Source organism: Ixodes scapularis, unplaced genomic scaffold (genome assembly GCF_016920785.2).
Source record: "Ixodes scapularis isolate PalLabHiFi unplaced genomic scaffold, ASM1692078v2 PGA_scaffold6__148_contigs__length_123643588, whole genome shotgun sequence".
NCBI classification, from domain to species: domain Eukaryota; kingdom Metazoa; phylum Arthropoda; class Arachnida; order Ixodida; family Ixodidae; genus Ixodes; species Ixodes scapularis.
In genome coordinates, this window is record NW_024609881.1 from 28,442,798 (window position 1) to 28,467,848 (window position 25,051).

General features: G+C 46.9%; 1 protein-coding gene and 1 pseudogene across 1 annotated transcript; one reads left to right on the plus strand and one right to left on the minus strand.

Moving 5' to 3' along the window:
• Positions 1-1,915: 1,915 nt before the first annotated feature.
• On the minus strand, positions 1,916-2,931 carry LOC115325624 (annotated as a pseudogene).
• Positions 2,932-5,653: 2,722 nt separating this feature from the next.
• LOC120839600 lies at positions 5,654-6,597 on the plus strand. The gene is made up of 2 exons (XM_040209910.1): positions 5,654-6,452; positions 6,557-6,597. The coding sequence occupies exons 1-2, from the start codon at positions 5,654-5,656 to the stop codon at positions 6,595-6,597; spliced, it is 840 nt and encodes a 279-aa protein (XP_040065844.1).
• Positions 6,598-25,051: the final 18,454 nt, after the last annotated feature.

The following is a 25,051-nucleotide window of genomic DNA, read 5'->3' on the forward strand; positions in this document are numbered from 1 at the left end:
CGCCTTCGAAAGAGCTCTGTGTCTCGGTCCCTCAACCTAGGAACAAGGTTCGCCGGGTACATTTCGGTATCTCGCTGACGAAAGATTTCGCACACCCAGAGGACTCCTCTAGGCGTTGAGCCGTCCACACACATATGCATTAATCGCGTATGTAAGAGCATTGGTCGCATTTCTATTTCAGCATCATACATGTCCGCCATGGTTCTGCTGATGCACACCCAACCACAGGAACCGGAACCGCAGTGCACGCGCTAATCCGCAGCACCGCGGTACAAGAAGCGCAACTGAAGCGCTAACACGGCGCTACTGAAGCGCTAACAAGGCGCTACTGGAGCGCTAACAAGGCGCTACTGGAGCGCTAACAATGCGCCACAGAAGCGCTAATCGCGCGCTATGTTAGAACTCAGTCACGCGCTGGGAAGCGCCACATGAGCGCTCCTTGGAGCACTTACGTAGCGCTAACTTAGCGCTCCGCTGTATGTGTGAACAGGCCTTTAAAGTGTGGCACCAGAAAATGTGACCGCTTGATCAGCGTGCGAGTTGAGGGGTTGAAAACTGATAATTTTACGATAATTTTTTAGAGATACTGTTTTTAGAGATACGGATAGAAAATGTTGCACAGTTTTTACTCTATATGAGCCTCAAGGATGCTTTCGGCACAATATTTAGCAAAAGTGAGAAAATGGTTGCACAGCTCTTTTAAAGCTCATGCATCAAAACTTTACCTCAGCTACTAAAGACAAATAATTTGAAATCACATATCAAGTTTATTATTTACAAAAAAGCATGTTCTCAATACATGTTCCACGGAGAATTAAAAATAAAAAAATTAAAAGATTGCATAGGTTTTCACGCAAATTTTTGTGTGAAATTAGCCTCAAAGCATATTTCAACTGATTGTTATAACCAAGCCATAGTTTCCATAAGCAATGCCTGAATCTGTTTGTGCCAACATTCCAGTGCACAATTCATCGTTTTCCTACCGTAAAATAACAGTCACATGCCCATGTACTTTCAAACATGTGAAAAATAGGAACCCAGCCAATGCTTTTGAAATAAATTGAAAAATTGCCTGCAACCTTTCCACAACAGCCATCTTCCAGCAGTTCATTATTACCTCCAAAGTTTGGGTGGGTGTATTTTTGGTATTTTACAGTGAAAGTTACAGGATGTGAACCAAGTTTTTGTTTAATCTTGAGCATTATCAGCAACATATTCATTGAATGTATATTCTTTTGTAACTAGCTTAACCATAAAAAGTGCTGGGCAAACCTCGTTAATCTTTTTCATAAAGATTTTGAATTTTTGCAAGAAATAACCTATCGGTTCGTCTACAAACACACACAGTGAAGCAATGTCTTCTTCACGAAGCAACCGCAGACCAACATTGGTTTGGGGATGCTCAATTTCACACAAAAAAGCATTAAATCTCCACAAATCAATTCCTGGCAGAGCAACAGGACACCAGCCTCCACTGCAAATATTCTGAGTACTCCACAAAGCTTGCCGTCGCTGGCTTCTAGGTACTCATAGCAAGTCTTGTCTGGCCTTCGATACTGGGCACTGTGCACAATATTTCCATTAAGTCGGGCCCTCAGGTACTCACTAACTGATGCTACATGACCTATGGTGTCTTCTATTAGCACCTTTATGCAATTTTCCAACACAGGGCGTGGCAAAGGAGCACCCAACACACGTGATTGGTTCTGCTCCCCTCGTTTACCCGAAATTAATTCTTGCTGGCGTTTCAAGAAAAGTGGAAGTTTCACTATCCATGTTAGCGACTTTAGTACCTCTCGCATGATGTAGCGTTCAGGTATTTGCTGAGGAACACCCTTGGCTGCAGAAACAAGCTTTAAAATTTCACCATTGCCCGCTTCAAAGGAAAATGCAGAGGTGACCCACAGCGGCCCGGTCATTCGCACTGATCTAGCGAGGTGGACAAGCTGGTGAACGTTAAATGTAAGGTGATTTTAACCCTACAGTTAGTAACTTCTACAAACTGATTGGGTAATCTTTCAGCGAGAATAATCTCGCACTCTTGAATAGTCGTCTTCAACAGCATAAACACACTTTGAGAAAGAGAAAAATGTGTTAGGTATGTTTCTGGAAGAAGATTTTGGAGGGTCGGCACTCCATAATACAGAAGCCAATATTTACATTCAGTGGCTTTCCAAAATGATCGTTCTGAAAGTGGTCTGGGAAGCCATGTGAAAGAGATTGGAGGGCGGATCTTTACGATTTGCTCATCGAGCTCCTTGAGCCTGTTTTCAATATACCACCGCTGTCCAGTTGAACACAGCCAAAGATCCATCAGTTGAGCAAATACGCCTTCCAGAACACAACGCAAATAATCTGGGAGGAAACCCCACCAAGTACAGTGAGCGCAGCTTAGCACAGGCTGATGGTCCCTTTATGCCGTCAACAGGACGTCCCCTTGCAGCTGCAATAGTCACTGCACTAATCACCGTGCTGTGGGATCTCTCTACCACGTCTGGGCCTTCGAAAGTGTATTTCATTGTCCCTGAAAAGCAGGAGCATGAAAATAAGTTTTTCCTCTTTTGACTTTACTATAAAAGGTGACAACCTGGGCAAAAAGCTGCGGTTACAGCCTGACAAGGTTCTATGTGAGCTATGTTTCTTTGACAGGCAGTTAAATTAAATGCCATAAAGTTGCCTTCATTCAGGACAAAATTAAGAGCAAACAGTTGCTTTAGTCTTATGTTTCATGTAAAAATGAACAAGCTAACACTTTGTAGTACAGCTGTAAAAAGTCTCACCGTCAACAAGTTTCCCTTTCTGAAAACACCAAGAACACCCATAGTAGCCGTTGTACTGTTTTGCATTAAGCAAACCAGCCCATGCCGGTGAGTCAACGCAGCAGCACTGGACACTGACCGTGGACTGCACAATTTGTCCAGCAAAGTACATGTCGGCGTGCCGATTGCATTGAACTTTTCCACGAAGGTCTTCAAGTGTAAGTGAGCACGTGGATGTTCTTTGGCGAACCAAACAGCGGCCAATAGTATGTTCTTCCAACGATGTGGGATAGGTAACTCATTCAATGAAACTTGTATTGGCCACAAGGACCCTTTACTTGACCTGAAAACTGGTGATCCGTCACTGTTTACAGTTACAGTCAAGTCACTCCATGTCATCTTATTTTCACTGCGGCATTTGCTTAGAGCGCAAAATCTGTGATATCCCGGTATAATCCTTGATGAGTCGAAAAAGCAAGCTCTTTTAGGTTCTTGACCACCAGCTCCCCAGCGTGTTTCAGCAAGTGCAGGAGTTGCTGTTTCAGGTCCGTCGTTTTACTAAAGCTTCCTTTCTTCGATAGCTGCGCCAAAGTCAGTACTTTGTCGCAGATGCCACAGCGCTGATGTTCAATTCCACAGCTTGTTGTCAAGAAACGACATGTTGGGCAGAAAGTATGGACTTCCACTCTCTTTGACTGCTGAAGCTCCCGGAGCTTTCTGAAACCAGTCTTTGTTGCAGGAAACACCTCTTGGCCCAACACTGCATTCATGAGCTTTAACGAACCATCAACCTGAGTCCATAGGAAGCCAGCAGCTGCAACAAATGTCAGGAAGAGTAGCACGGCTTGGAGCACAGTGGTAGATTGGTGAGGCAGTGTTGTTTCAGAGTTCACCTTAATGAATTCTGAAAGATCTCCATCGGGGTCAGAAATGTCCGGACACCTGCCAAGATCACATTCGTCCTGAGCACCCTGTTCAGCTGACAAGCTTATGTCTTCCAGATGCCCAGGGAGCTGACTGTCAGAGGTAGTACTTTCCATTTTCAGACTTGGATCATGCTCTGGGCTAGCATTGTTCTCGGCAGCGTCTTATTGGACCTCTATCTCCGAACTCCGCTGAAAAAATATGAAATAAATGACAGTTTAACAATGAGTGGACATTCAGCAGCAAAACGGGTCCATGTTATATGTGCGAATTGCACTTTAACGATTAAGTATCATTTTCGCAAACGACGTTTTAGAGAAAATGCCGTTTGCAGCCGGCAGCAACCAGGCTTCCATACAGAGCCCTACGGTTCACTGCCAAGAGTTCGGCAAGGTAGGCTACCAAAGCATAGATCTGTTCACTAATTTGAATGCCGCCGTTGGCTAAAGCGTCATTCAATGAAAAGTTCTGTTTTAGGTCGCAAAAAAGTCTTTCAATCTAGAGTACCTCAATATTGTTAGCTTTGCCTGCAAGAGCGGCAACATCGTTTGGCGGGGCAAATGCCACCATCTCCTGTCGTCTGCTCACGCGGAGCCGCCATATCCTCTCCCGCTCAGCGTATTAGGTGTATGCAAAACAGTGCGTATGAGGCTATAAAGCAGCGGTTGATTAAAATATTGGGGATTATCGCTTGAAAGGAAAGTACAAACAGGACTACGTGGTAGAACTATAAGAGCATGTATCTTCATACAAGCAATCCTCGATAACAATCATATGCGAGCAACCGTCAACAGGGTTGTCACCAACAAGTCTATGCCATATGCAGTCAAAGATGTGATCTTAAATTGTTAATGATGGGAAGCTAGTGTTACACTTTCTTAACATTGTGATACTTGTGCCACCCTCTTCACAAATATCACAGCCAATAGCTTTGTCAATTGCTCGTAAAGACGCCAGCGCAGCTAGCACACGACAGAGATGGCTCAACTCTGGGAGAGGTGCAGCCAGCAACGTGGAGGCACTCTACAGGGTCGAATCGAGAAAAGAAGGCCCTACATTTAGGCTTGCACAAAAAAAGTATGGATCGTCCAATGCTGAAACTGCGAGAATGTAACCTAGCGGTCGAAGCAAGATGCCAGGGTTTGGGAACGTAGCATCATTGAATTAAAATTTATGAGTCACTATAGAACATTTTTAACGAGAAAATGGCGGCAGACGGAGCTGAGGAGTACATGGAGATGAATAGGAAACGCTACTGGGACACGACCCCATTTCCTCATTCAGGTGTTCAGGAAATTGCTTATAACTGTTCAAAAGAAGTACTGACCTTGTGGCATATAGTATATTGTAATCAGGTTGTGTTTTAGATTTACTTTTTCTGGCTTGATGCTCCACCATCCTAGGCTTTTGGTAGGCGTCGCAAATAAATAAATGGCTTGAATTCATCGACGCTACGTTCTGAAACTTCGGTATCTTTCTCGGACCACTAGGGTTACATTCTAGCAGAGTTTCGGCATTCGGTGATCAATAGTTTTTTTTATGCGGGCCAAAAAGTTGGGTTTACGCTTTAAACAAAATTTGGAGGATCTTCTCCCAAATCTGTTTAAGAGGCATGAGGACTCGTTCCGCCCTTGCACTGCGCGTGCGCTATCCTCTCCCCTCGCCTTCTAACCCTTCCCCAGAAACTCTAACTCTGTATTCCATGATTCCTTGCCTGCGCGAGACCCTTGGATACGGTGGCTAGAAGGGGGAGGCGTCAGAATCGCCTAAACCGCGCCGTTAAAGGAGGCGCGCTAGTATTTCACGACGACGAGAGGTGGGGCGCGTGTCGACTCTGAGGCGCCCGCGCGAACCGGAGAAGGCACTGTCGGCGAAGGCTTGTTCGGTTTGTTCGCTCCGCACTTTGCTCCCAGTGCTCGTTTTATCGGGGGGGCTTCAGAATCGTCGCCCCTTGCGTCCAGACCACAGCGATGGCACAACGTCTAACACACTGCTTTGCTTCCGGATGCACCACAGGGTACGTTTCCGCCAAAAATAAAGCGCAGAAAGCCTCCCTCTTCGCCGTTCCCCACGACGATGAACGCCGTCGGGCTTGGCAGCACTCAATCCCGCGAGCTGACAAGCCTCTCGAGAAAAGCTCCGTAGTCTGTGAAGCTCATTTTGACGAGAGATTCATAGTTCGCAACTACACGCACGTCATTAACGGCGAGACGGTGGAAATTCCCTGTGATCGCCCTTGCCTGACAGCCGATGCAATCCCAGCATTGTTTTCGAACATTCCCGCGTACCTGTCGAAGAAACTGCCGTCAAAGAGGAAGTCGGTGACGTCCAACGGCGGCGTGCCTCGAAAGCAAAAGAGGGACGACGTCATTCGTGAACACGAGCGCATCGTTGTAGCCAACATCACACCAATGACGCAGCCCAGCACAAAAAAAAAGTTGGAGAGCATGAAAGAAGAATATCTTCCAAGCAAATACTGGGCAAAGCACGCGATACCGAAAGCACCGAACGTCGTAGCGTTTCCAGTGCGTGCACCAAATGGTGAAACTCTCTGCTTTCAGAAGCTGCTTTTGTGCTCTACTAGCGAGACAAGTATCCACTGCACCGCACACGTACAGGGATCAGTGGTGACAACTGTGGATGTCGACAGCGCTGATGCTGTGAAGGACCTGCTTTCAGAGATGGATACCCTTGTTCCTTGTGAAGGGTTTGAGATGGGGACGAGCATTGACATGATGCAAACAAAAACAAAGCACAAGACATATGCTGGCAAGTTTCGCAGTGTGAAATGTGGTGGAGTTTCGCAAAATGAAAAGCGATGCCTGCAATGCAAATATTGTATTGCAGGCATTAAAAGGTTGCTCTTGAACCAGGCTTCTTACAAGCGCACAAGAGCAAAACAGACCCGTGTTGAGGCACCACGAAAGGTGATTAGAAAAAATGTGCAACTTCGTCGTCAGAAGCGCAACATCGCAAACCTGAAGAAAGACATTGAAACGATGAGGACGGAGAACGAGTCCACCAGTACCGCTAGTTTTCAGCGGAAGATGGAAGGCCTGTCCAAAAATGCCCGTATTTGCCCGTACCCGCCATGCCGTGCCGGGATAGCATGCCCGTACTTGCAGCAGCAGCTGCAAATACGGGCATGCTTTGAAGCTTCAACGAGGAAGGGGACCAACGGTATGAAGTTTGATCAGGAATGAATACTCGAGTGCATTGTCATGCACATGAAAAGCCCTCGACTGTACGAGCATATTCGAACAGACAAGTTCATGGTAGTCCTTAGCCCTTCGTGCCTACGGACATATGGAAAAACCTACAAAACCAGCTTTGGATTCAATGAGAAGGTGTTTGCAGCAATAGCCGAGATGTCAAAGGACATCGATCTATACCGGCGACACGGAGAGATTCTCGTTGATGAAATGAAGCTTTCAGAAAGCCTAATGGTCAACAAAAAAGGACTCATCGATGGATTTGTTGACCTCGGCAGCTACAGCTCTGCGGGTCAGGAAAGTGTTACATGCGACCACGGGCTTGTGGTTCTGTTTCAACCTTTCACAGGCAAATGGCAGCAGATTCTTGGCGTCTTTGGTGCACGAGGTAATGTGAAGGCAGATGTGCTGTCCAGAATCTTTGTGGATGCTGTGATTTCTGTGGAGAAGTCTGGACTTTTTGTTGATTTCATCACATGCAATGGCGCCTCCTGGAACAGGAGTATGTGGAAAATGTTTGGTATCACTGGGAAGCTCACGAAGACAGTCTGTGAAGTTCAACATCCAGTGGACCCGAGCCGGTATCTACACTTCATTTCGGACTTCCCGCACCTTGTAAAATGTGCGCGGAACTCTGTATCTTCAACAGGGCTCCAGACTCCAGATGGACGAGTAAGCAGCGAGTTCGTAAACGAAGCATGGAAATGCGACAGTGCAAGTACTGTGCCTCTCAAAGCAATGCCGCACGTAACAATGGCTGTTTTTCAGCCGAATGGATTCGAGAAGATGCGAGTGAATCTCGCATTTAGATTCTTCTGTGACGAGGTACTGAGGGGCCTTTATGTATACAGACACGAAGAGGAGAGCCGTTATGGATCTGGGAGCGCAGTGGCCACTTCATTGTTTGTCGCTATGCTGAGGAACCTCATCGCTTCCATGACTTCAGGGCACCGCCGAACTGGTTTGAGACCAGAGACGGAACAAGTCAAGCACATCAAGAGGTTTCAACAATACCTTGACATCTGGGAAGCCACTGTTGGAAAGCTGGGGTTTTTGAGCCAAGCTACAGCTGAAGGCTTTCGGGTGACTCTTGCAAGCACACTCTCGCTCCTGACATACATGACAAAGACATTGGGATTCAAGTATTTGATGATCGCACGTCTCAGTCAGGACTCTATCGAGAATTTGTTTGGCATCTTAAGACAGATGTCAGGCTGCAACGACCATCCCACGCCGACGCAGTTCTTGATTTCAGTGAACTGCCTGAGCTTTTACAGCTTAGCCCGGTCACCTACAAGTGGCAACATTTCACAAGGACTCTTAAACAGCCTTCTTGATCCTCGCAGCAACTCTGACTTGGCGGAACTGCAAAACAAGCTGGACGATCTCTTGGATGTGGGCTACTTGAACGAGGCTCATGAAATGATAAAAGCATGCAGTGCATTGCCAGGGCACGGTGACATGGTTGCTTCGAAAAGCGACTCTTGGATAACCTACAATGCTAGTGGCAATGTCGCCCGCAAAATGCTGAAGAAAACCAAGTGCGAAGAGTGTTCGAGGTTGCTTCTTCAGCCCAAGGATTCGCCCTCGTACCCAGGAGAGTCGTGCCTGACAAAGTACATGAACAGGGGACGCCTTCTTTACCCATACCAGGCACTCAAGGACCTAGGTGAAACAATGGAAGATGGATTCACGTACTGTTTAACCTTCAATAAGTTGAGGGCGAACAGCGTAAGGGACCTCATCTCCTGCCTCTCCAAAAACAGACTGAACTTGGTTGGCTGCGCGGAGCACACTGTCGAAGAGACAAATCAAGTTATACGTTTCTTCGTGCTGACTAGGATGCATTTCCTTGTTGCAGCTCAGAATGCGTCCAGGCAAGGCAAGAGGGACAAGATGAAGTACCTCAAGTTGCGGCATACAACGTGATTTCCGTTTCTGGTTACCGTCCAAACTAGTTTCTGTACATTTTTTTTAAATATCGGTTGTTTTGTAAATAAGTGAGAATACAGGTTTGAATATTCAATTGAAGGTGGTTTTTCTATTTGTTAAAAGGTGTCAGATTGGGCCCTTGTGGCCCATATCTAGCAGGCGTGAAACTTCATTGATTAATCGAGTGTTCTTCCCCTCCCCTCCCCCCTTTCAAGTGCGAATGTTGACGATCTCAACGAACCATGCCCATCCCAACGCTACTAGCGGACCTATACACGTTCACTAGAGCCCAGAAATAAATGAAACATAAAATGCGTAAGTTGTCGTGCTCGTTGCATCCTGCGCGGGCACATTTCATTTGATGATCATGAACCAACTAGCCGAACTAAATAGTGTAAGACATTTCGCGGCACCATGTTCTCGAGAATCGTGCAGAGAGACATATTCGTGACCAGTTAATTACACGAATTCTGGAGGACGCAATTCAGGGCTTCTAGAGGCCGGTATTTTCGCGTGCCCCTAAATTTCGCAATTTTCTTAATTTGTGAAGTTCGCAAAAAATTAGGGCTTTACGAAAAAAAAAATGTTTTACAGTAGTTTCTCTTGTTGATAACGCTTCAGCGTATCGAGAGCCTTGGGCGCCCACGCGCACCTAAATCATTATAAAATGATTTGCAGGTTTATTAGGGGGTTGCTGTAGCCACACGTTCGAAGTCAGTGGAGCTAGGTGGAAATTAGCTTAAAGGCATTCATTTCAAGCGCCGCACGAACGCGCGGAGCAAGTACCAAAGCGCACGCATCGGAGCGGACGCGCCAGCGGACGGGCACCTCAGTGGCGACAGCAGCGCCACCGCTGCATCCTGACGGGCTGCTCTCTCCGTCACACCGCGATTCTGACACCTCCCCCTTCAAGCCACCGTAGCTTGGATCACCCGGACCCCATCATTCTATGGAATTACATGTTTGAGCCAGAATTAACCGTTAGGCGCTTCACCTAGAGGCCTAGACGGACCCACACCATTTTGGCAAATGGCCCCGCTTAGTGCTAACGCACTCAAATAAGGAACGCCCACACGGAGCGAGCATAAACCGCATGTGAGCGATATGTTCAGTTCTGTGAGCGGTGGAGCGGGCGTAAAGGGGTAAAAAGGCTTTAATTTGGTAGAAAAGGGGCTGGGTTACAAGTTCGTCAACACACGAGGCTCATGGCGGCTCTTCACGCTCCTCGCGCCCGGCTGCCCAAGGTTGTTAGACCTGGTCTCAGTGTCCGCTGTCTGGAGGTCACCACAGCTCACATCCCACCCCATTTGCAAGTTCAAGTCCTCTTGGAACAAAAGAACAACCTAATCTTGCAGCGACAGGTCATAGTCCTGTAGTCGCTTTGGTGTTGCCCGATGACGCTGCGGTCTTTGGTTTGGAGAGTGGCCTGGGTCCTCACTGCGGCAAAGGCACCAAGTCAGGTTCAGCTTCAAGTCCCACGGAGTTGTGTGCGGGGGCTTGATCTTCAGTGGTCGACTCAACCAGAATTGGATCGAAATATGGGGGCCGGTATTTTTTCATCTGGCTTACGTGGGCGCATCGGGACTCTGCTGTAGTCGTCGTCGAGTTTGTCACACGTCGCACGTCATACGTAACTGGAGTTCCCTTGCGTGTGACTTGATATAATCCTTTAAATTTGGGAGCACGTTTCTCCGATCCCTGAAGGATAGGCTCTTGTCGTCGTATCCATACAAAGTCACCGATGTCATAAGATGCATCGCGGTGGGTCCTGTCATATATCGTCTTCCGTGTTTCCTGAGCTTGTTCAGAGTTACTGACTGCTTCGCTTCGCAGGTCTGGTAGTGCTAGAAGTCTTTCGCTGAGGTCAGAGGTTTGATGTGGGCGGACTTTCTGGTGTGGCAGCTTTGGTATGAACCCGAACAAAAGTTTGAAGGGTGAAAATCTGGTGCCTCGGTGGCGGGTTGTGTTCACAGCAAAGGCGGCCTCTTCCAGTTTAGCGACCCGGAGTGACTGACCACCGTCACACAGTTTCCGAAGTACTGTCACAAGCGTCCCGTGGGCACGTTCCACAAGTCCGTTGCTGGCAGCACGGTATGCTACTGAGAAGTGCATGTTCACACCATGCATGCGCATGAAGCTCCTGAACTGGTGGAACTCGAATGACTTGGCATGGTCGGAGAGACAGTCATCACAGGCTCCGAATCTGTAGAACAGCGAATGCAAATGTTTCAGCACATCTTTTGTTGAAGTTGTAGGCACTGCTGCTGGGACAATGTATCTGGTTGCGAAGTGGATGACGTTGAGTATGCACTTATCTTCTGTTCCTGGCACTGTGATATGATCAAGGGCTATTGCACTGAAGGGGATCTCTGTAGTGGGCATGAAACACATTGTGCCAACTGATCGCGTGGTGGGTCGGTTGTGAGCTTGGCAAACTTGACAGCCTGAGACATACTCTTTCGTAGTAGCAGTCATCTTCGGCCACCAATAACGGTCTTTGACCTTTGTGAGGGTGCGTGACACATCCATGTGTCCATTGGCGTCATGAGCAAGTTCAAGGACCTGCTGTTGCATCTTGGCCGGGACAACAATTGTGCACAGTTCTGGATTCACAACTCTGCACAGGGTCTTGTCGACCACAACAAAGTTCTGGGTGTCCTGTTTTGACAGAAGTTTTGCACGGATGGCCTTGCATGTTTCGTCTTCAGCTTGCATTGCGATGAGTGTGTCGACCTGGGACACCGTGGCACATGAGTATCGAGAAAGCATGTCAGCCACGTGGTTCTGAAGTCCGGGTCGGTGCTCAACCGAGAAGTCAAACTCGGTTAGATCCAGTAGCATTCCTGTAAAGCGTAGCGACGGCTTGAAGTTTGTGGTCAAACAGGCGACTGACCAGTTGTCAGTCAGAAGATGGAACCGTCGTCCCAATAGGTAATGTCAAAATTTCACTGTGATGGCCCAATGCACGGCCATGGCTTCCCAAACATTGCTGTGCAGTTTCCGTTCAGGTTCCGTGAGCAATCGGCTGGCATACTCAATCACAGTCTCTTTTCCGTCTTGCTTCTGGGCGAGTACTGCTCCAAGGGCTGTAGCAGATGCGTCTGTGGCGACTGTCGTAGGCGCGTCAGCATCAAAGTGGCCTAATATTGGTGGTGACGTTAGTGCAGAGCGAATAGTTTCAAAAGCCTGCTGGCACTCGGGTGTCCACTGGAACTCGACGTTCCGAATGGCGGCTTGAAGAGGCGCTGCAATCTTCGAAAAGTCACATATGACGCGTCTGTAAAAATTGGCCGTTTGGAGCCACGAAAGCAGCCGTTTCGACGTTGTTGGCGCTGGGATTCGCAGGAGTGCTTCGATCTTTGAAGGGTCTGGTTGTTTACCTTGTTAAGAGATCACAAATCCAAGAAACTTCACAGAAGGAACCGCAAACTTGCACTTCTTCAAGGAAACCTTGAAGCCGGCCTGCTGCAGGAGAGTCAGGGCCTCTTCGAGAAGATCCAGGAACTCCGAAAAGGTGTCGGCAAAGATGATGATGTCATCCAGGTATGTGCGCACACCTGATTTGGACTGTCGGGGCTTCAGCTGAGGAAATATCTTGTGCATCGTTTTTTGAAAGGTGGACGGTGCATTCTTCAAGCCAAAAGGCATTCGCGTCTACTTGAAGGTACCCTGATGAGTGATGAATGTGGTTTTCTCTTGGTCTTCATCTTTCACTCTGATCTGCCAGTACGCGCAGCATAAGTCCAAAACCGCAAAAAGGGAGCTTCCACCAAGGTCATCAAAAATGTCATCAGCTCAGGGGAGTGGCTGCAGGACATTTACTGTCATCTGGTTTAGAGGTATGTAGTTCGCACATAGCCTCTTTTTGTCTTTTTGCGTCACAACAATTGCTGGGAATCCCCATGGTCCAGAGGATGGGCGAATGATGTCATACTCGAGCAGAGATGCTGTCTGACGCTCGAGGAACTGTCTGTCACTGGCGGTGTAGCGGTATGGCTGTCGACCGTAGGGCTTGGCGTCGGGCATCAGCTTGATCTCGTGTTCAATGCCTTCATAGAGGTCAATGTCCTCAGGGCTGCTGCTGAAAAGACCAGCATGGCGTTGTACAATGCTCTTTACGGCTTCTAGTTCTTCGTGACTTAGCTGAGCTCCTAGGCAGATATCGGTCAAATTATCATCAAGAATGATAGCAGGCTGGTCTGGAGGCAACTGTCTTGGGGGGCCTGTCTCGAGGTGGCTCGTGGAGCGAGTTGTGTTCACCAGAGCCAAGGTTGCCTTGTTGAGTTGGATCCACAAGGGTTCGTTTTCATCTGGCTCGTGCTCGACTTGGAGTGGCTGTGCAGTAGAGGGGGGGGTCAAAACGTGACAACGCAGAAGTTGTCAAGATTACTGCATTCGACATTCTTGGCAAGAGTTCCTCCTTACACTGCACGATAATGTTGTTTGACGGTTGGCAGATCACAGGTAGGAGCGGAGGCTTGAAATGCAGTTCCGCTTGGGCTGCGTAGAACCAGTCTTCTCCCAGAATGAGCGGGAGGGCGTTCCTTTCAAGGACGGCTGCTTTGACAACTGCAGACAGAGGTCCGATAGTTATCCGCAGAAAGACTGATCCTTCGGGCATGACTGAGCTTCCTCCTCCGACAAGCAAAGGTGGCTTGGTCCACGGTTCCAGCTTGAGGTTTGATGCTAGGCTTGCTGCAAGGATGGTGACGTTCGAACCACTGTCTGGGAAGGCACTGATCTCTCCCAGTCCTTTGACTTGTGCGGTGACTACAGCACATTTAAACTTGGATCCAGACACGAAGTCCTCGGCGCGGCCAACACAAGCCGTTGGTACTTTGGGGACTGTCTGCTTGTCACGAAAAGGCTGTTTTGGTTCGGTACATTTGCTTGCGAGGTGGCCCTTCTTTTGACAGTTGTAGCACACAGCATCTCTCAAGTCTTGTCCTCGTCTGTATGCTGGGGCACCATACTTCGTCGAAATGGCCTCATACCTTGATTCTTGGTCAGGAGGTGGTAGGCTGGTGATGCGAGGAGGCGGCATAACACGTGTGGTGTGCTGGAAGGCAGATGATCAAACAGACTGTGGGGAGTTCACGGCACTGTCAGATTTGGCGATGGTACCTTGAGGCGTGGGGCGTCCTGAGGCTTGCTCTGTTGACTTTGAAGATGCCAGGCGGGTGTGGTCCAATGCTCGGTCCACTTCAGACACTATGCTGAGGAAGTCGTCCACGGTCCGGGGTCGCTGAACAGCGATGGATGTGGCTACCTGTTCGTCACGAATGCCTTGAACGAGGTATTCAATGCGTTCCTTGTCGGCAATCTGAACTGGACAGCGTGACATGAGCTTCAGCTTTGCGAAGGCGTACTGCTGCAGGCTCTCTCCAGCTTTCTGCGTGATCGCTGCGACTCTCTGGTGCCACTGTATGAGTAAAAGTTGTTCACCGAATTGCTCTTCAAGTCCGGCTTTCCAAATGATCCAGGTTATAAGTTGTCGCCCTGTTGACACATGCCAGTCTGCTGCGACACCACGTAGCTTCCCTTGTACGATAGCCAAGAGAGTTGGGTCTTCCCATCGCGCAAGTCGTTGAGTGCGCTCGAGCTCTTCGACCCAATGCTTGAGGGTAGGGGTGCCACTTCCATTGAAAGTAGGCAACGAAGCTGAGAGATCCGGTAGCGTCGTTAGCTGCACCGGATTCGCTTGACTCGCTATCGTTGTCATCATCACGGCCATGTTCTGATGGAGGAAGGCTGTCATGCTCTGCATGTTCTCTGCTGGGTCTGATGTAAAGGTTGGCATTTCCGGGAATGACATCGTAGATGCTGGCACGGTTGGAAACGACGTCGAAGCTGCGGGCACGTTTGGCGGTGGTTCTTGGGCGGTATCGACCAGACGTCGGTCGATCAATTCCTCCTTGATGCCGGTTGTGGAGAGGCTCCGGCGCTGCAGCTCGGTTTTTATCATCTGTACATTCAGGGTGGCAAGGTCTTCGGCGGTGGCAACACGCCAGTTGATGAAAGGCATCGTTGTTGACGGGCTAGGCAGGGTAGGCTTAGGAGGCGGTTGACGTTCCGACAGCGCTCAATCGAAAGCGGAGGGGCTTACTTGACGGGCAAAGCGGCTGCGGCAGGTTGCGGGCGTCGACTGCGCCATGTGTGAGCGGTGGAGCGGGCGTAAAGGGGTAAAAAGGCTTTAATTTGGTAGAAAAGGGGCTGGGTTACAAGTTCGTCAACACACGAGGCTCATGGCGGCTCTTCACGCTCCTCGCGCCCGGCTGCCCAAGGTTGTTAGACCTGGTCTCAGTGTCCGCTGTCTGGAGGTCACCACAGCTCACAGTTGAGAGACGAAGCGAGACCAAGAGAGGCGACGACGACGCGCTGTCGCCGGACCGTAGCTTGCCGAGGCAAACCCTATGCCCAGCCCGTTGCTCGGTACGTCGCTCGCCATTGCTTACATGCGGTTCAGGTTGATTTAGAAGACCGCAACCTACACCTGAAGCAGACTTGCTCGCTCGCTGACTCCACGTTGTTTGGCGCGGGACTTTCGTTGACGACGCGCCGGGTTTTATATAGGAGCAGTAGCGCCTTTTGGATGCACGCTGCATCACACACAATGTTCTGCTGGGGGAGTTTTGTAGCGCATGCAGACAAGCCATAACAGCCTCACAGTACACCCAGACATTTCTCACGCACAATACGAAAAACCGATCACACAATCACTGCCTACACGGCTCACACGACCAATAAAAGAAAAATTTAGCAAATGCGAAATGTCGCCAAAAAACAGTGCGACTTGCCGCTAGCCCATTGAAATCGATAGATCTAGCGAGCGAAAATAAAATAAACTCCATATAAAAATCAAGACAAAAACAATTTTTCGTATTTTTGCACAACGAAACTTGTAATAATTAGACAGTATTTTGTGTTTACTAAATATCATTTGTGTTCGCATGGTCTGGACTCTCAAAAGTTGTGGACGAAATATAAAACTTTAGCTAGATTGCAGCGCCAGTTGTATCATGCCGCGAGACTTAACGGAAAGCAGCAAAGCCTGTCATTGTTTTTGCGCTTAGGCCAACTTGGGCAGTTCAGCGTGCTTTGTCTTTTGACTGTTTTGGCGCTTTGTCGGCCTCGTTGCTCGGGTTTAAACGTGTTTTTATTTTTGTGCATTCGGACACAGCATCTTTACTGCGACCCAGGCTGCGCCCTTTTTACTCCGACCCCATGCTCTGGGATCGCGATGGAGTACTTCGTGTACGACAAGTTTCTTTTCTACGAAGTAAAGAAAGTTACAACGTCCGGCAACGTCAAGAGGTTCCATCCAGAGCACGCGCATGACTTCAACCCAGGAGATGTATACAGCGTCTACTGAGAAGGGGATGACAGGACGCGTGATGGTTACTACGAGGCGGAGCTTTTACACATGACAGGTAAGCGGAATATTCATTATTTCAGTTTGGTTGGAACTTGGAACCTCCTTTCTACCTTCCCCCATCTATGGCGTTCTCTCAGGCGGTTATACTGTGACAAGTTTTATTTTGAGTGTGTTAAGAAGCGTAGTGTCTATAGTAGAGCACTGCACGGGCTTGGGCCAGCGCGAAAGCCCGAGCCTAGCTTTGATTCACACTGAGTTCTTGTAATTTGTTTACATCAGGTCTGCGACATGGTTCAAAATCACTGTGGGCTGCTATCGGAACAGCACCTCCGCGAACTTGGTTGCACATTTTGTAATCTCTGCCCCGCAATAAAATAAATACTGGGGCGAAACATACTTGGCACTAGAAATATCATTCTTCAGTCATGTCTCTATAATACTGTATATGTCGTAGTCAGAAGCGATAGAATTTACCATGAACATTACAGGTTTTTCGTGTACGCTACGTGCATTCTGGTAATACAAGGGTAATCTGCGTTCATTATTCATCGCCGCGCCGCTCATGATTTTGTTTCTCGTTTGGTCAAAACGCACGTCGTCCTATAGGGGACCTAAAATGGCCGGAATAGGCAACCTGCAATGCTGTTTGGTTTGGCGCCATCTAGCGACTGAAACAAGAAATATTGGGTACCCTTGGGAGTGGCGGCTGCATTGTTCAAACGCAATCCTTTACTCTGGTGGCGCCGCTTAGCCTAGTGTCTGAAGCAAGAAATACTGGGTATCCCAGGAAGCCGTGATCGCGTAACGTGCCAGTAGAGCGGAAGCTACGGCCCTGGCGGGCCAATCGGAACGTGACTCCGTGTCACCGGAGCGCGCCTTAACTCCGGAGAAGTATCAGGCTTTTCGCTGCGTCATGCTTCAATATATGTGCGTTGCGCTCGTATACGTCGCGCATTTCGAAGCCTTCGGCACGCAATGTGGGGCTTATCGCTCACCCTTTGCCAAGTAACAACGAAAAAGTCTATAACCGTGCGCTCTCACGCTGCTGGCGCCGCCTGGCCGTTGCCGGTTGGCTATAGACAACCTTCAGGTCACAGTTTAGCTTCTTTTATGACTGCAGCTGTTCATCGTCTACAGCAATATGCAGGGATGAATAAGTGTCAAAGTTATTTCGCAGCCTGGTGCACACAAAACGAGTAATCACCTGTAACCAACGTCAACAATTCACAAACATTTTCAAATGATGTAGCCGGGTGGGTTACAAACAGATGCCTCTGCGAGCAAAGAGCGCTTGATCTGGTAGACGACACGCATTTGCCTGCTGCCATGGTGCTCTTCTTCCGTCGAACCTCTCTGAATACATCATTGTCTTCATCTCCCGTAGCGACGTTGGCGTCAATTTGTCGGCCTTTCTGTTCTGAGATAGAGTACTGGCACGGGGACCCGTAATTCTCTGAAGAGAAACACAAAGAAGAGTATTTTTCTAAAACTGTCATCGTACATCTTCCTTGCTTCACGGTACATTGAACAGTTGTGGTCAACTTGCCCAGTTCTGTACATTTCTGCAGAAAGCCGGCAAACGTAGCTTGTGCCTAATGAGGTCATGGTGAGGTCACGGTGGGTGGATTTTCGAGCAGAGCAACAAGTTGGTTCTGTATGCATCCCCATATCAATGCGGATATTGTTATATAGAGGGTAAGCATGCTCCTTCATGCATTGTCGTCATTCATCACCAAAATCATTATGAATCAACACATGCGTTTGCTCTTATAATTTTGGAGAAGTTTAAAGGGTTGTTAAAAACCGGTCCCATATTAAGTCGCTTCCACAACTCCGCACCAATCGAGCTTTACACTGAGGCTAGTGGGTTCTGTTTGGGAGCTCTGCTAACTCAGCAGAAAGAAAGCTGCACCAGCTACGTCGCGGTATGCCCCTTGCTATCGTACGTTCAGGCGATTTGCCGTACGCTCAAGTAACTTGAAGAATATTACTTCAGAACCCAAAAAAGGGGTTCGCCCTCCTGTGGGCCATTGGCGAATTTCGTCCATACTTGTATGCCCGCTTCATTGTAGTTGTCACCGATCACCATGTCCTTCTGTGGCTAACTTCAGTCAAAAACCTATCAAGCCGTTTTGGAAGATGAACGTTGCATCACCAAGGGTTCGATTACACTGTCCACTACAAATCAAGAAAGAATCATTTTGGTGGAGACCCCTCCCCGAAGAATCATCAAGCTGCTCCTTTCACGAACCACTTTGTCTTCAGTCGTTAAGCTTGACAATCATGGCAAGTGAGCGAGCGTCGTACCGTTGCATAATTCCAATCATTAATCACCTCGATGACTCCTAGTCAAATTCCTAGTGTCAATTCATCGAAAAAAGGGTAAAAGAACAGGCGAGCTGGTGAAGAACTTCCATCGCAAACCGGAGACACGAAAAAATAAAAAAAAACGGACAAAACAACAAGTCTCAAGAAACTATTGAGACTTCTTGTTGCTTTTTTTTCGTTTTTTTTATTTTTTTTATTTGGCCGTGTCTCCGGTTTACGATGGAAGTTCTTCACCAGCTCGCCTGTGCTTTTACCCGTTCTTCGTTGATTCTTCCTGATGCTGGCATCTGTGGAAGTATACAGCCTCCTAGTACTCTGCAAGTTGGGACAGCGGATGGCAGAGCTTGAGGCGGATTTGTGTTTTCTGGTCTTCTGCTCAAGAGAAAGGTACATCGAAGAATCAAGATGGCCCTACCTCTCTTCATTGGCTTGTGATTGCAAGACCAAGAAAAAAGTTCTGACGGCCTACAGAAACTTTCTAAAGGACCAACTCAGGCAAGCTTGGAAATTGAGACTTGTTGTTGTTTTGTCCGTTTTTTTCCTATTTTGCAGTGTCTCCGGTTTACGATGGAAGTTCCAGTTCATCACCTCACCCCCTCACCCGTTAAACCGGAACATCCACTCTATAGAGCGCAGTGGTAGAAGAGGTGGCCAAGTTTTTCTAACCAATAAATTTCTCCGCCATGGTGCGCCGAAAATTATACCCTCCTAGTATTGTTCTACGTGGCTGTTTTAGCAAATACAACCTTCGTTTCCCGTGATTTTGTTTCTCTGTGCGTCTGTGCGCGTGTGTATCTTTGCGGGTAAATGGGTGTGTGCGCGCCTTGTGTTCAGCCGTGGTACCTGGTTAATGCAAAGTTTAAAATATTGCACTCCCGCTTTTGGTAAAAAAAAAATAATCGAAAAAGAATTGCGAATGTAAGCAGAGCGAAAACTCTTGGACCTAGAGGCCTCATCCAAGCGAAAGCAGCCAGTGTTTTTCTCGAAAAACACAATGCATATTGTGTTTTCCGAGTCACAATGCGTATTGTGACTCAAAATGTTTGTGCTGACCTAGTTTCTGCTGATTTAAAGCTGAACAAGAAACAAAAATATACATAAACAAGAAGGTCACATAGCAGAAGGTAAGAGATTTTCGCAAGTTTAAAAGAAGAAATAATTGTGTGGACTCTATGCGGGGAGCGCGGCGTGCTTATCATCGCTCGCTTGCGCCTTATCATCTATCATGTGGTTTTCGTGCTTGTTTTGTTGTTTTCTTATTGAAACAGGTGTCAAAACCACAGATTCGATAAGTCGCGCGAGTACGATGCGAAGGCGCGCGCGATCCTTCTCTGTCTACTAGTCTGTAGACTACTGTTTTGTCGACGAACACAAAGGTACACAACCAACGAGTCATATACAGCTTCGCTGTAATAGCAAGAGCATGCCCCGAAATTGCGTGTCATTTTGGTAATCGTGCCAAGAGTGCGGTGATACGCATTGCTCACTTATGCCGCATGATCGGAGTATTTCAATTTAATGTCCAAGAAGGCTCCTAGAGCATCTACGACTGAAACGCGCTCAATCGAGCACTTGTTCAAAGTGTAGTCACAGTTGTTACAAAATTATTTTCTCGAAAAATATATATTTTGTTTTATACGGGGTGAGAACCAAGTTGTTGTCTTTGCACCAAGCTTCTTATGCGGTTGGCCACACACCACCGTATAAAACAGAATTCCATAGGTCACGCGGATAGATCTGAATCAATTCCCAAAGCGGTAAGAAAAGACCATAGGAGGCAAGTTTTCTCTTTTTCTTTTTTAACTTGCAACGAATCGTTTATCAAGTCAAATGCTTTTTGTAAAATCAAAGTGAATTACGTTGACCTGCTGCTTTTTCCTTTATGTGGCACACACAAATTTTGTACTCATGTTAAATTAACCTGAGACTGGGGTAGAGAAGAAACATCAAAACGTAGTAGGGACAGACAATAGGCAGGACGACATCTCAACCTCAAACAAAATTGTAAGCGCAATTAAATTTGTTTCCCCAGAACGATTTGGAATGAAACCACGTTGCGAGTTTATACGCCTGGAAAAAGCCGCATAATATAAAAACGAATAGCCTTTTCGAACACCTTGACAAACGTTCATATAATTACAATTGGGCAATAATTACAGACAAATAGCGCTGACTCAGCTTGGAGTAATGACACAACCAGTGAAAAGTTCCATGTAGATGGGAAAAGCCTATCGCTCAGCGACCGATTAAAAATTACAGTTAAACTAGAAGCTAACACGCCGTAGCGCCCTATGAGCATAAACGGAGGAATTCTGTCGGCTCCAGCCAATTTCTTAGGTGGTAACGCCCGAATCGCCGCCAAAACATCCTCATTGTTCAGCTTTGGAATTGATAAGAATACGTTTTCCTGGTCCGGTTATGTGCAAGTTTAATACGGACTCTTTTTAGTAAACGCGCTGGCATTGCATCCATTTTTACAGCAAAGCTTTATATGACCTGTTGTCGGGTTTTTCGTGTCCGTCGACAGAACAGTAGACGACAGAATAGCCAAAAAAAAAAAAAGCATCACGCGCGCCTTATTATCCAGCATGTGGTCTTAACACTTGTTTCAAAAAGAAAACCACAAAACAAGTGTCAAAACCACAGAATCAATAATGAGGCGCACACCAACCATGGAAAGTACGCAGAACGCTACGCCTGCGTTTCGCGGTAAAGGTTGCGGTTGCATAAGCCGCCCCGCAACCAAAACGAACGAAGTTTTTCATATATAAAAAGGTTTGGTATAGTGCATTTACTTTTCTTTCGTCAATCATTTGGTATATACCCCTTTGCTGTTAACAAACATGAACCGCCGCTTGCGTCCGAAGCCACTTCCGGTCTCACCGTCTTTGCAAGCCCGTTCAGCTTGCTTATCCGACCACTGCTAGAAAACATAAATGCTGCCCGCACAAGAAAGTTGGAGACTTAACCAGGACCTTTAACTGTAGATTATTAATCTTGGAGGAGGCAAGTTAGTTTACAAGAATACTCGAAACTTTTTTACATATGTCGCACTCCTTTCTTTTGGCGTTCACCTGGAGAACTGGTGGTTAAACGTTTCATATTCCTTTCAAGCAGCGGTGTTAAAGGCCCCTAAAAGAGAACAGTCTGATTGGGGCATGCGTGTCAAAAAAATACAATTTACGCTGAAAAATATTCTAGCAATATTGTTGACGAGAGACTTATTTGAAATTCTGCGCGCAAAGTCTATGACGTCACGGAACGGTCATTTGCTCTTTCAACCTCAACGGGATGGTCTCTCGCTCTTTCCACTTCAACTCGAAGGCGATGCGAATCCACGTCTCCTCCATGCGCTCAAAATGCCGAGAAAGAAAACAAGTGGAAAGGAGGCGACTACCGACTTAACCGCGTCTCACGCCGTCAGTACTGCCCTAAAATTTTTTGTTTCGCATAAAATTAATTTTTCGACACGCGCGTCCGAACCAGATTATCTAAAAAAAAAACATAATTTTTTGTCTTCACAACGGCCCTTTAAAGCGGCCTTCCTTCCCTCATTTTATATAACAGAAATTCTCTGGAACGTCAACGGCTGGAGCGTTTTTCATCAAAAGCGTGTTTAGTGCAGTGGGCAATCGTTGCAGGCGATACCACAGCTTCGCTGGCCAACCACCTTCACGGCGTGCATTGGAACCTCAATTTTTTTAAGGACATAACGCGGACACCACAATGTGCTCTCCGTGTTCTGTAATTTATATATTACTCTTTTGGTAAACAATTTGATGCATACTTCCTGAGGGAATCAAAAACAGCAAAAGGAAATTTGGAAACGCTTGACAGACGTCACTCGGACTTCTGATATGTTCCGAACTGTTAGATATTGTTGTCTTCTGTGTCGTTTTCTTTTTATTCGAGGAGTTCCTTGTATATTTACAAAACGTCGCGAGTTTCGCTTTAGGCCTGATCGAACGATTTGAGTGTAGTTTTTGTGTCACGACGACAAAGACGCTTCGCCAAAGAGCGCTCCAATTTGAAATTTTTGTACAACAGATTATAAGTCTGCTTGTAATGTTTGTGATAACGTAGCTTTTTCTTCGTTTTCATGTTTCCATTTGTGGGAAAACGAGGTAGAGTAATGATTTGTGATACCCTATCCGTAAAACGACACCATCATCATGGCTGCTGTCACTATGTCTGTGAGCATTGACCCTTGTTTATCTACGTCATTTTTACATGATGCAATCACTGACCAATCCGTGTTTTCAAGGAACTCGTTAAGCCTCAGGTAATTCCAATTGCAAGGAAAGAAAGAAGAGTCGCTCGCGGGCATGCGGTACCTTGTTTAACATCTATATTATAATATACTTTAAACAAGACATGGAAGATGTCAACATGGAAAAGTGGGGCAATATTTTGTTGGATTATACATTCGTTATGATTTGTAAAAACAGATCCAACATGTTGCTTTTATAGGTGACAAAAACATGTTTGGTATAGTTCCAATTTGATCGAAAGCTTAGATAAATTATTCGCTTTCTTTCGATACCTCTGAGTTGCGCGAGTTTACGCTACCAGTGTCCCAATTCATACCAGGCAGGTTAACATTGCCTGTAATAAAATACGGTACTCTGCGGAGTATATCATGTTCAAGATGCGATTTATCAAATAACTAAAAGTAGAAGAGTCGCATTGTCGATAGAAATAGTAACTATCCAGAAGAGTATTCGGTTGCCCTTAAGATTAACTTTCATCTACACTGATTTCTTGTAATTTTTATTATATCAGGTCTGCCATATGATTCAAAATTACCTTGTATTGCTACCAGAGCAGCACCTCCGCGAATTTGGTTGCACATTTTGTGATATCTATGCCCGCGATAAAATAAATACTTGGGCAAAAAATACACGGTACTAGAAATGTCCTCCGGTATCCATGTCTCAGTAATACAGTATGTGTCATAGTAAGACGCGATACAATTCACCATGAACATTCCAGCCTTTTCATGTAAGCTACGTGCATTCCGAAAATACAAGGATAATCTGGGTGCATTATTCATCGCCGCTAATGGTATGGTTTCTCGTTTGGTCAAAATGCATGTTGTTCTTTAGGGAACAATAAAACGACCGGAATTGACAGCCCTCAGGTCACAGTTCAGCGTCGCTGATGACGTCCAGCTTGTCATCACCTGCAGCAATATGCAAGGATGGATAAGTGTAAACCTTACTTTTTAGCCTGGTGCAGACCAAACGGGTAACCACAAGTAACCGGCGTCAACAGTTCACAAACATTTTCAAATGAAGTAACAGTCTAAATGCGGGTGTCAGACAGAAACTTCCGCGATCAAAGAGCGCTTGAGGTCGTCGACGGCTTCCATTTGCCTGCTGACACGGTGCTCTCCTTCCGTCTAAACTCTCTTAATTCACCGTTGTCTTAATTTGCCGTAGCAGCGTTCGCGTAAATTGGTAGGCATTTTCTGTTCTGGAATATATTACTGGCACTCGGATCCAGAGTTGTCGTCGTACTGCTTCCTTGCGAAGCTGTGTATTTCTTTAAAAAGAAACATAAATGTCTGTATTTCTCTAAAGCTGTCATCGTGCCGTGTTTTTTTTCCGCCACGGTACATTGAAGAGTTCGTGTCCACTTGCCCGATTCTGGACATTTCGTCAAAGCGCCGGCGAACGTTGCTTGTTGTTTCCCTGGTGAGTTCACGGTGTGTGCTTCTTCGAGCACAGCAGGACGTTGGTTCTTTAGGCATTCACATGCCAATGCTGATATTTTACATATAAAATAAGCATGATCATTAAGACATCGTCTTCATTCATCATTAAAATTATTATCAATCAAGATACGGGTTTGCGCTTATTTTTAGAATAATTTAAAGGGTTTTAACACGCGATACCATATTACGTCGCTTCAATAACTTCGCACCAACCGAGCTTCCAATTCCAACCCATCATTACCATTATCAATCATCTCAATGGCTCACCGGCTACCGATCGCGTGTTTTTCAGGTAAGTTCGGCATTTTCGTCTACGAGATTATCTTGTCTACCACAGGAAGTCATTCCGCAGGCCCAACGCTGGTTGCTTAAAACCCCTCAACACCTCCATGGAGAAGTTCTGGAGCAACTGCAATAAGACACAATGGCCGTGTTCCAAAATTTACTCGATCTTACTCCAGGGTAAGGGTACCCTTCGTGTTTTAAAACCTACCCGCGTTTAGCGTTTTTCAATTTGTGCTGTCGCGTGATACGATCCGCCGAAGTAACTCGGATCCTTCTCGGTAAGATTTGGAACACAGTCATTGTGAGGTCATGCTGGCTTTCCAAAAACGTTCACTCGGATGTCCCACCGATACTTTTCACCCGGTTTCTACTTTAACGTGCAACGATATCTGCGAGGTTGCACCGAGCGCCAAAGGCGTGAACGGCCAACGCAGGGGCCATCTAGGCTATACAGCCCCAACCCTGCCCTCTCTTTATCCTTGAACGAGCTAGCATTGAAATAATGGGATCCTTGCACTCT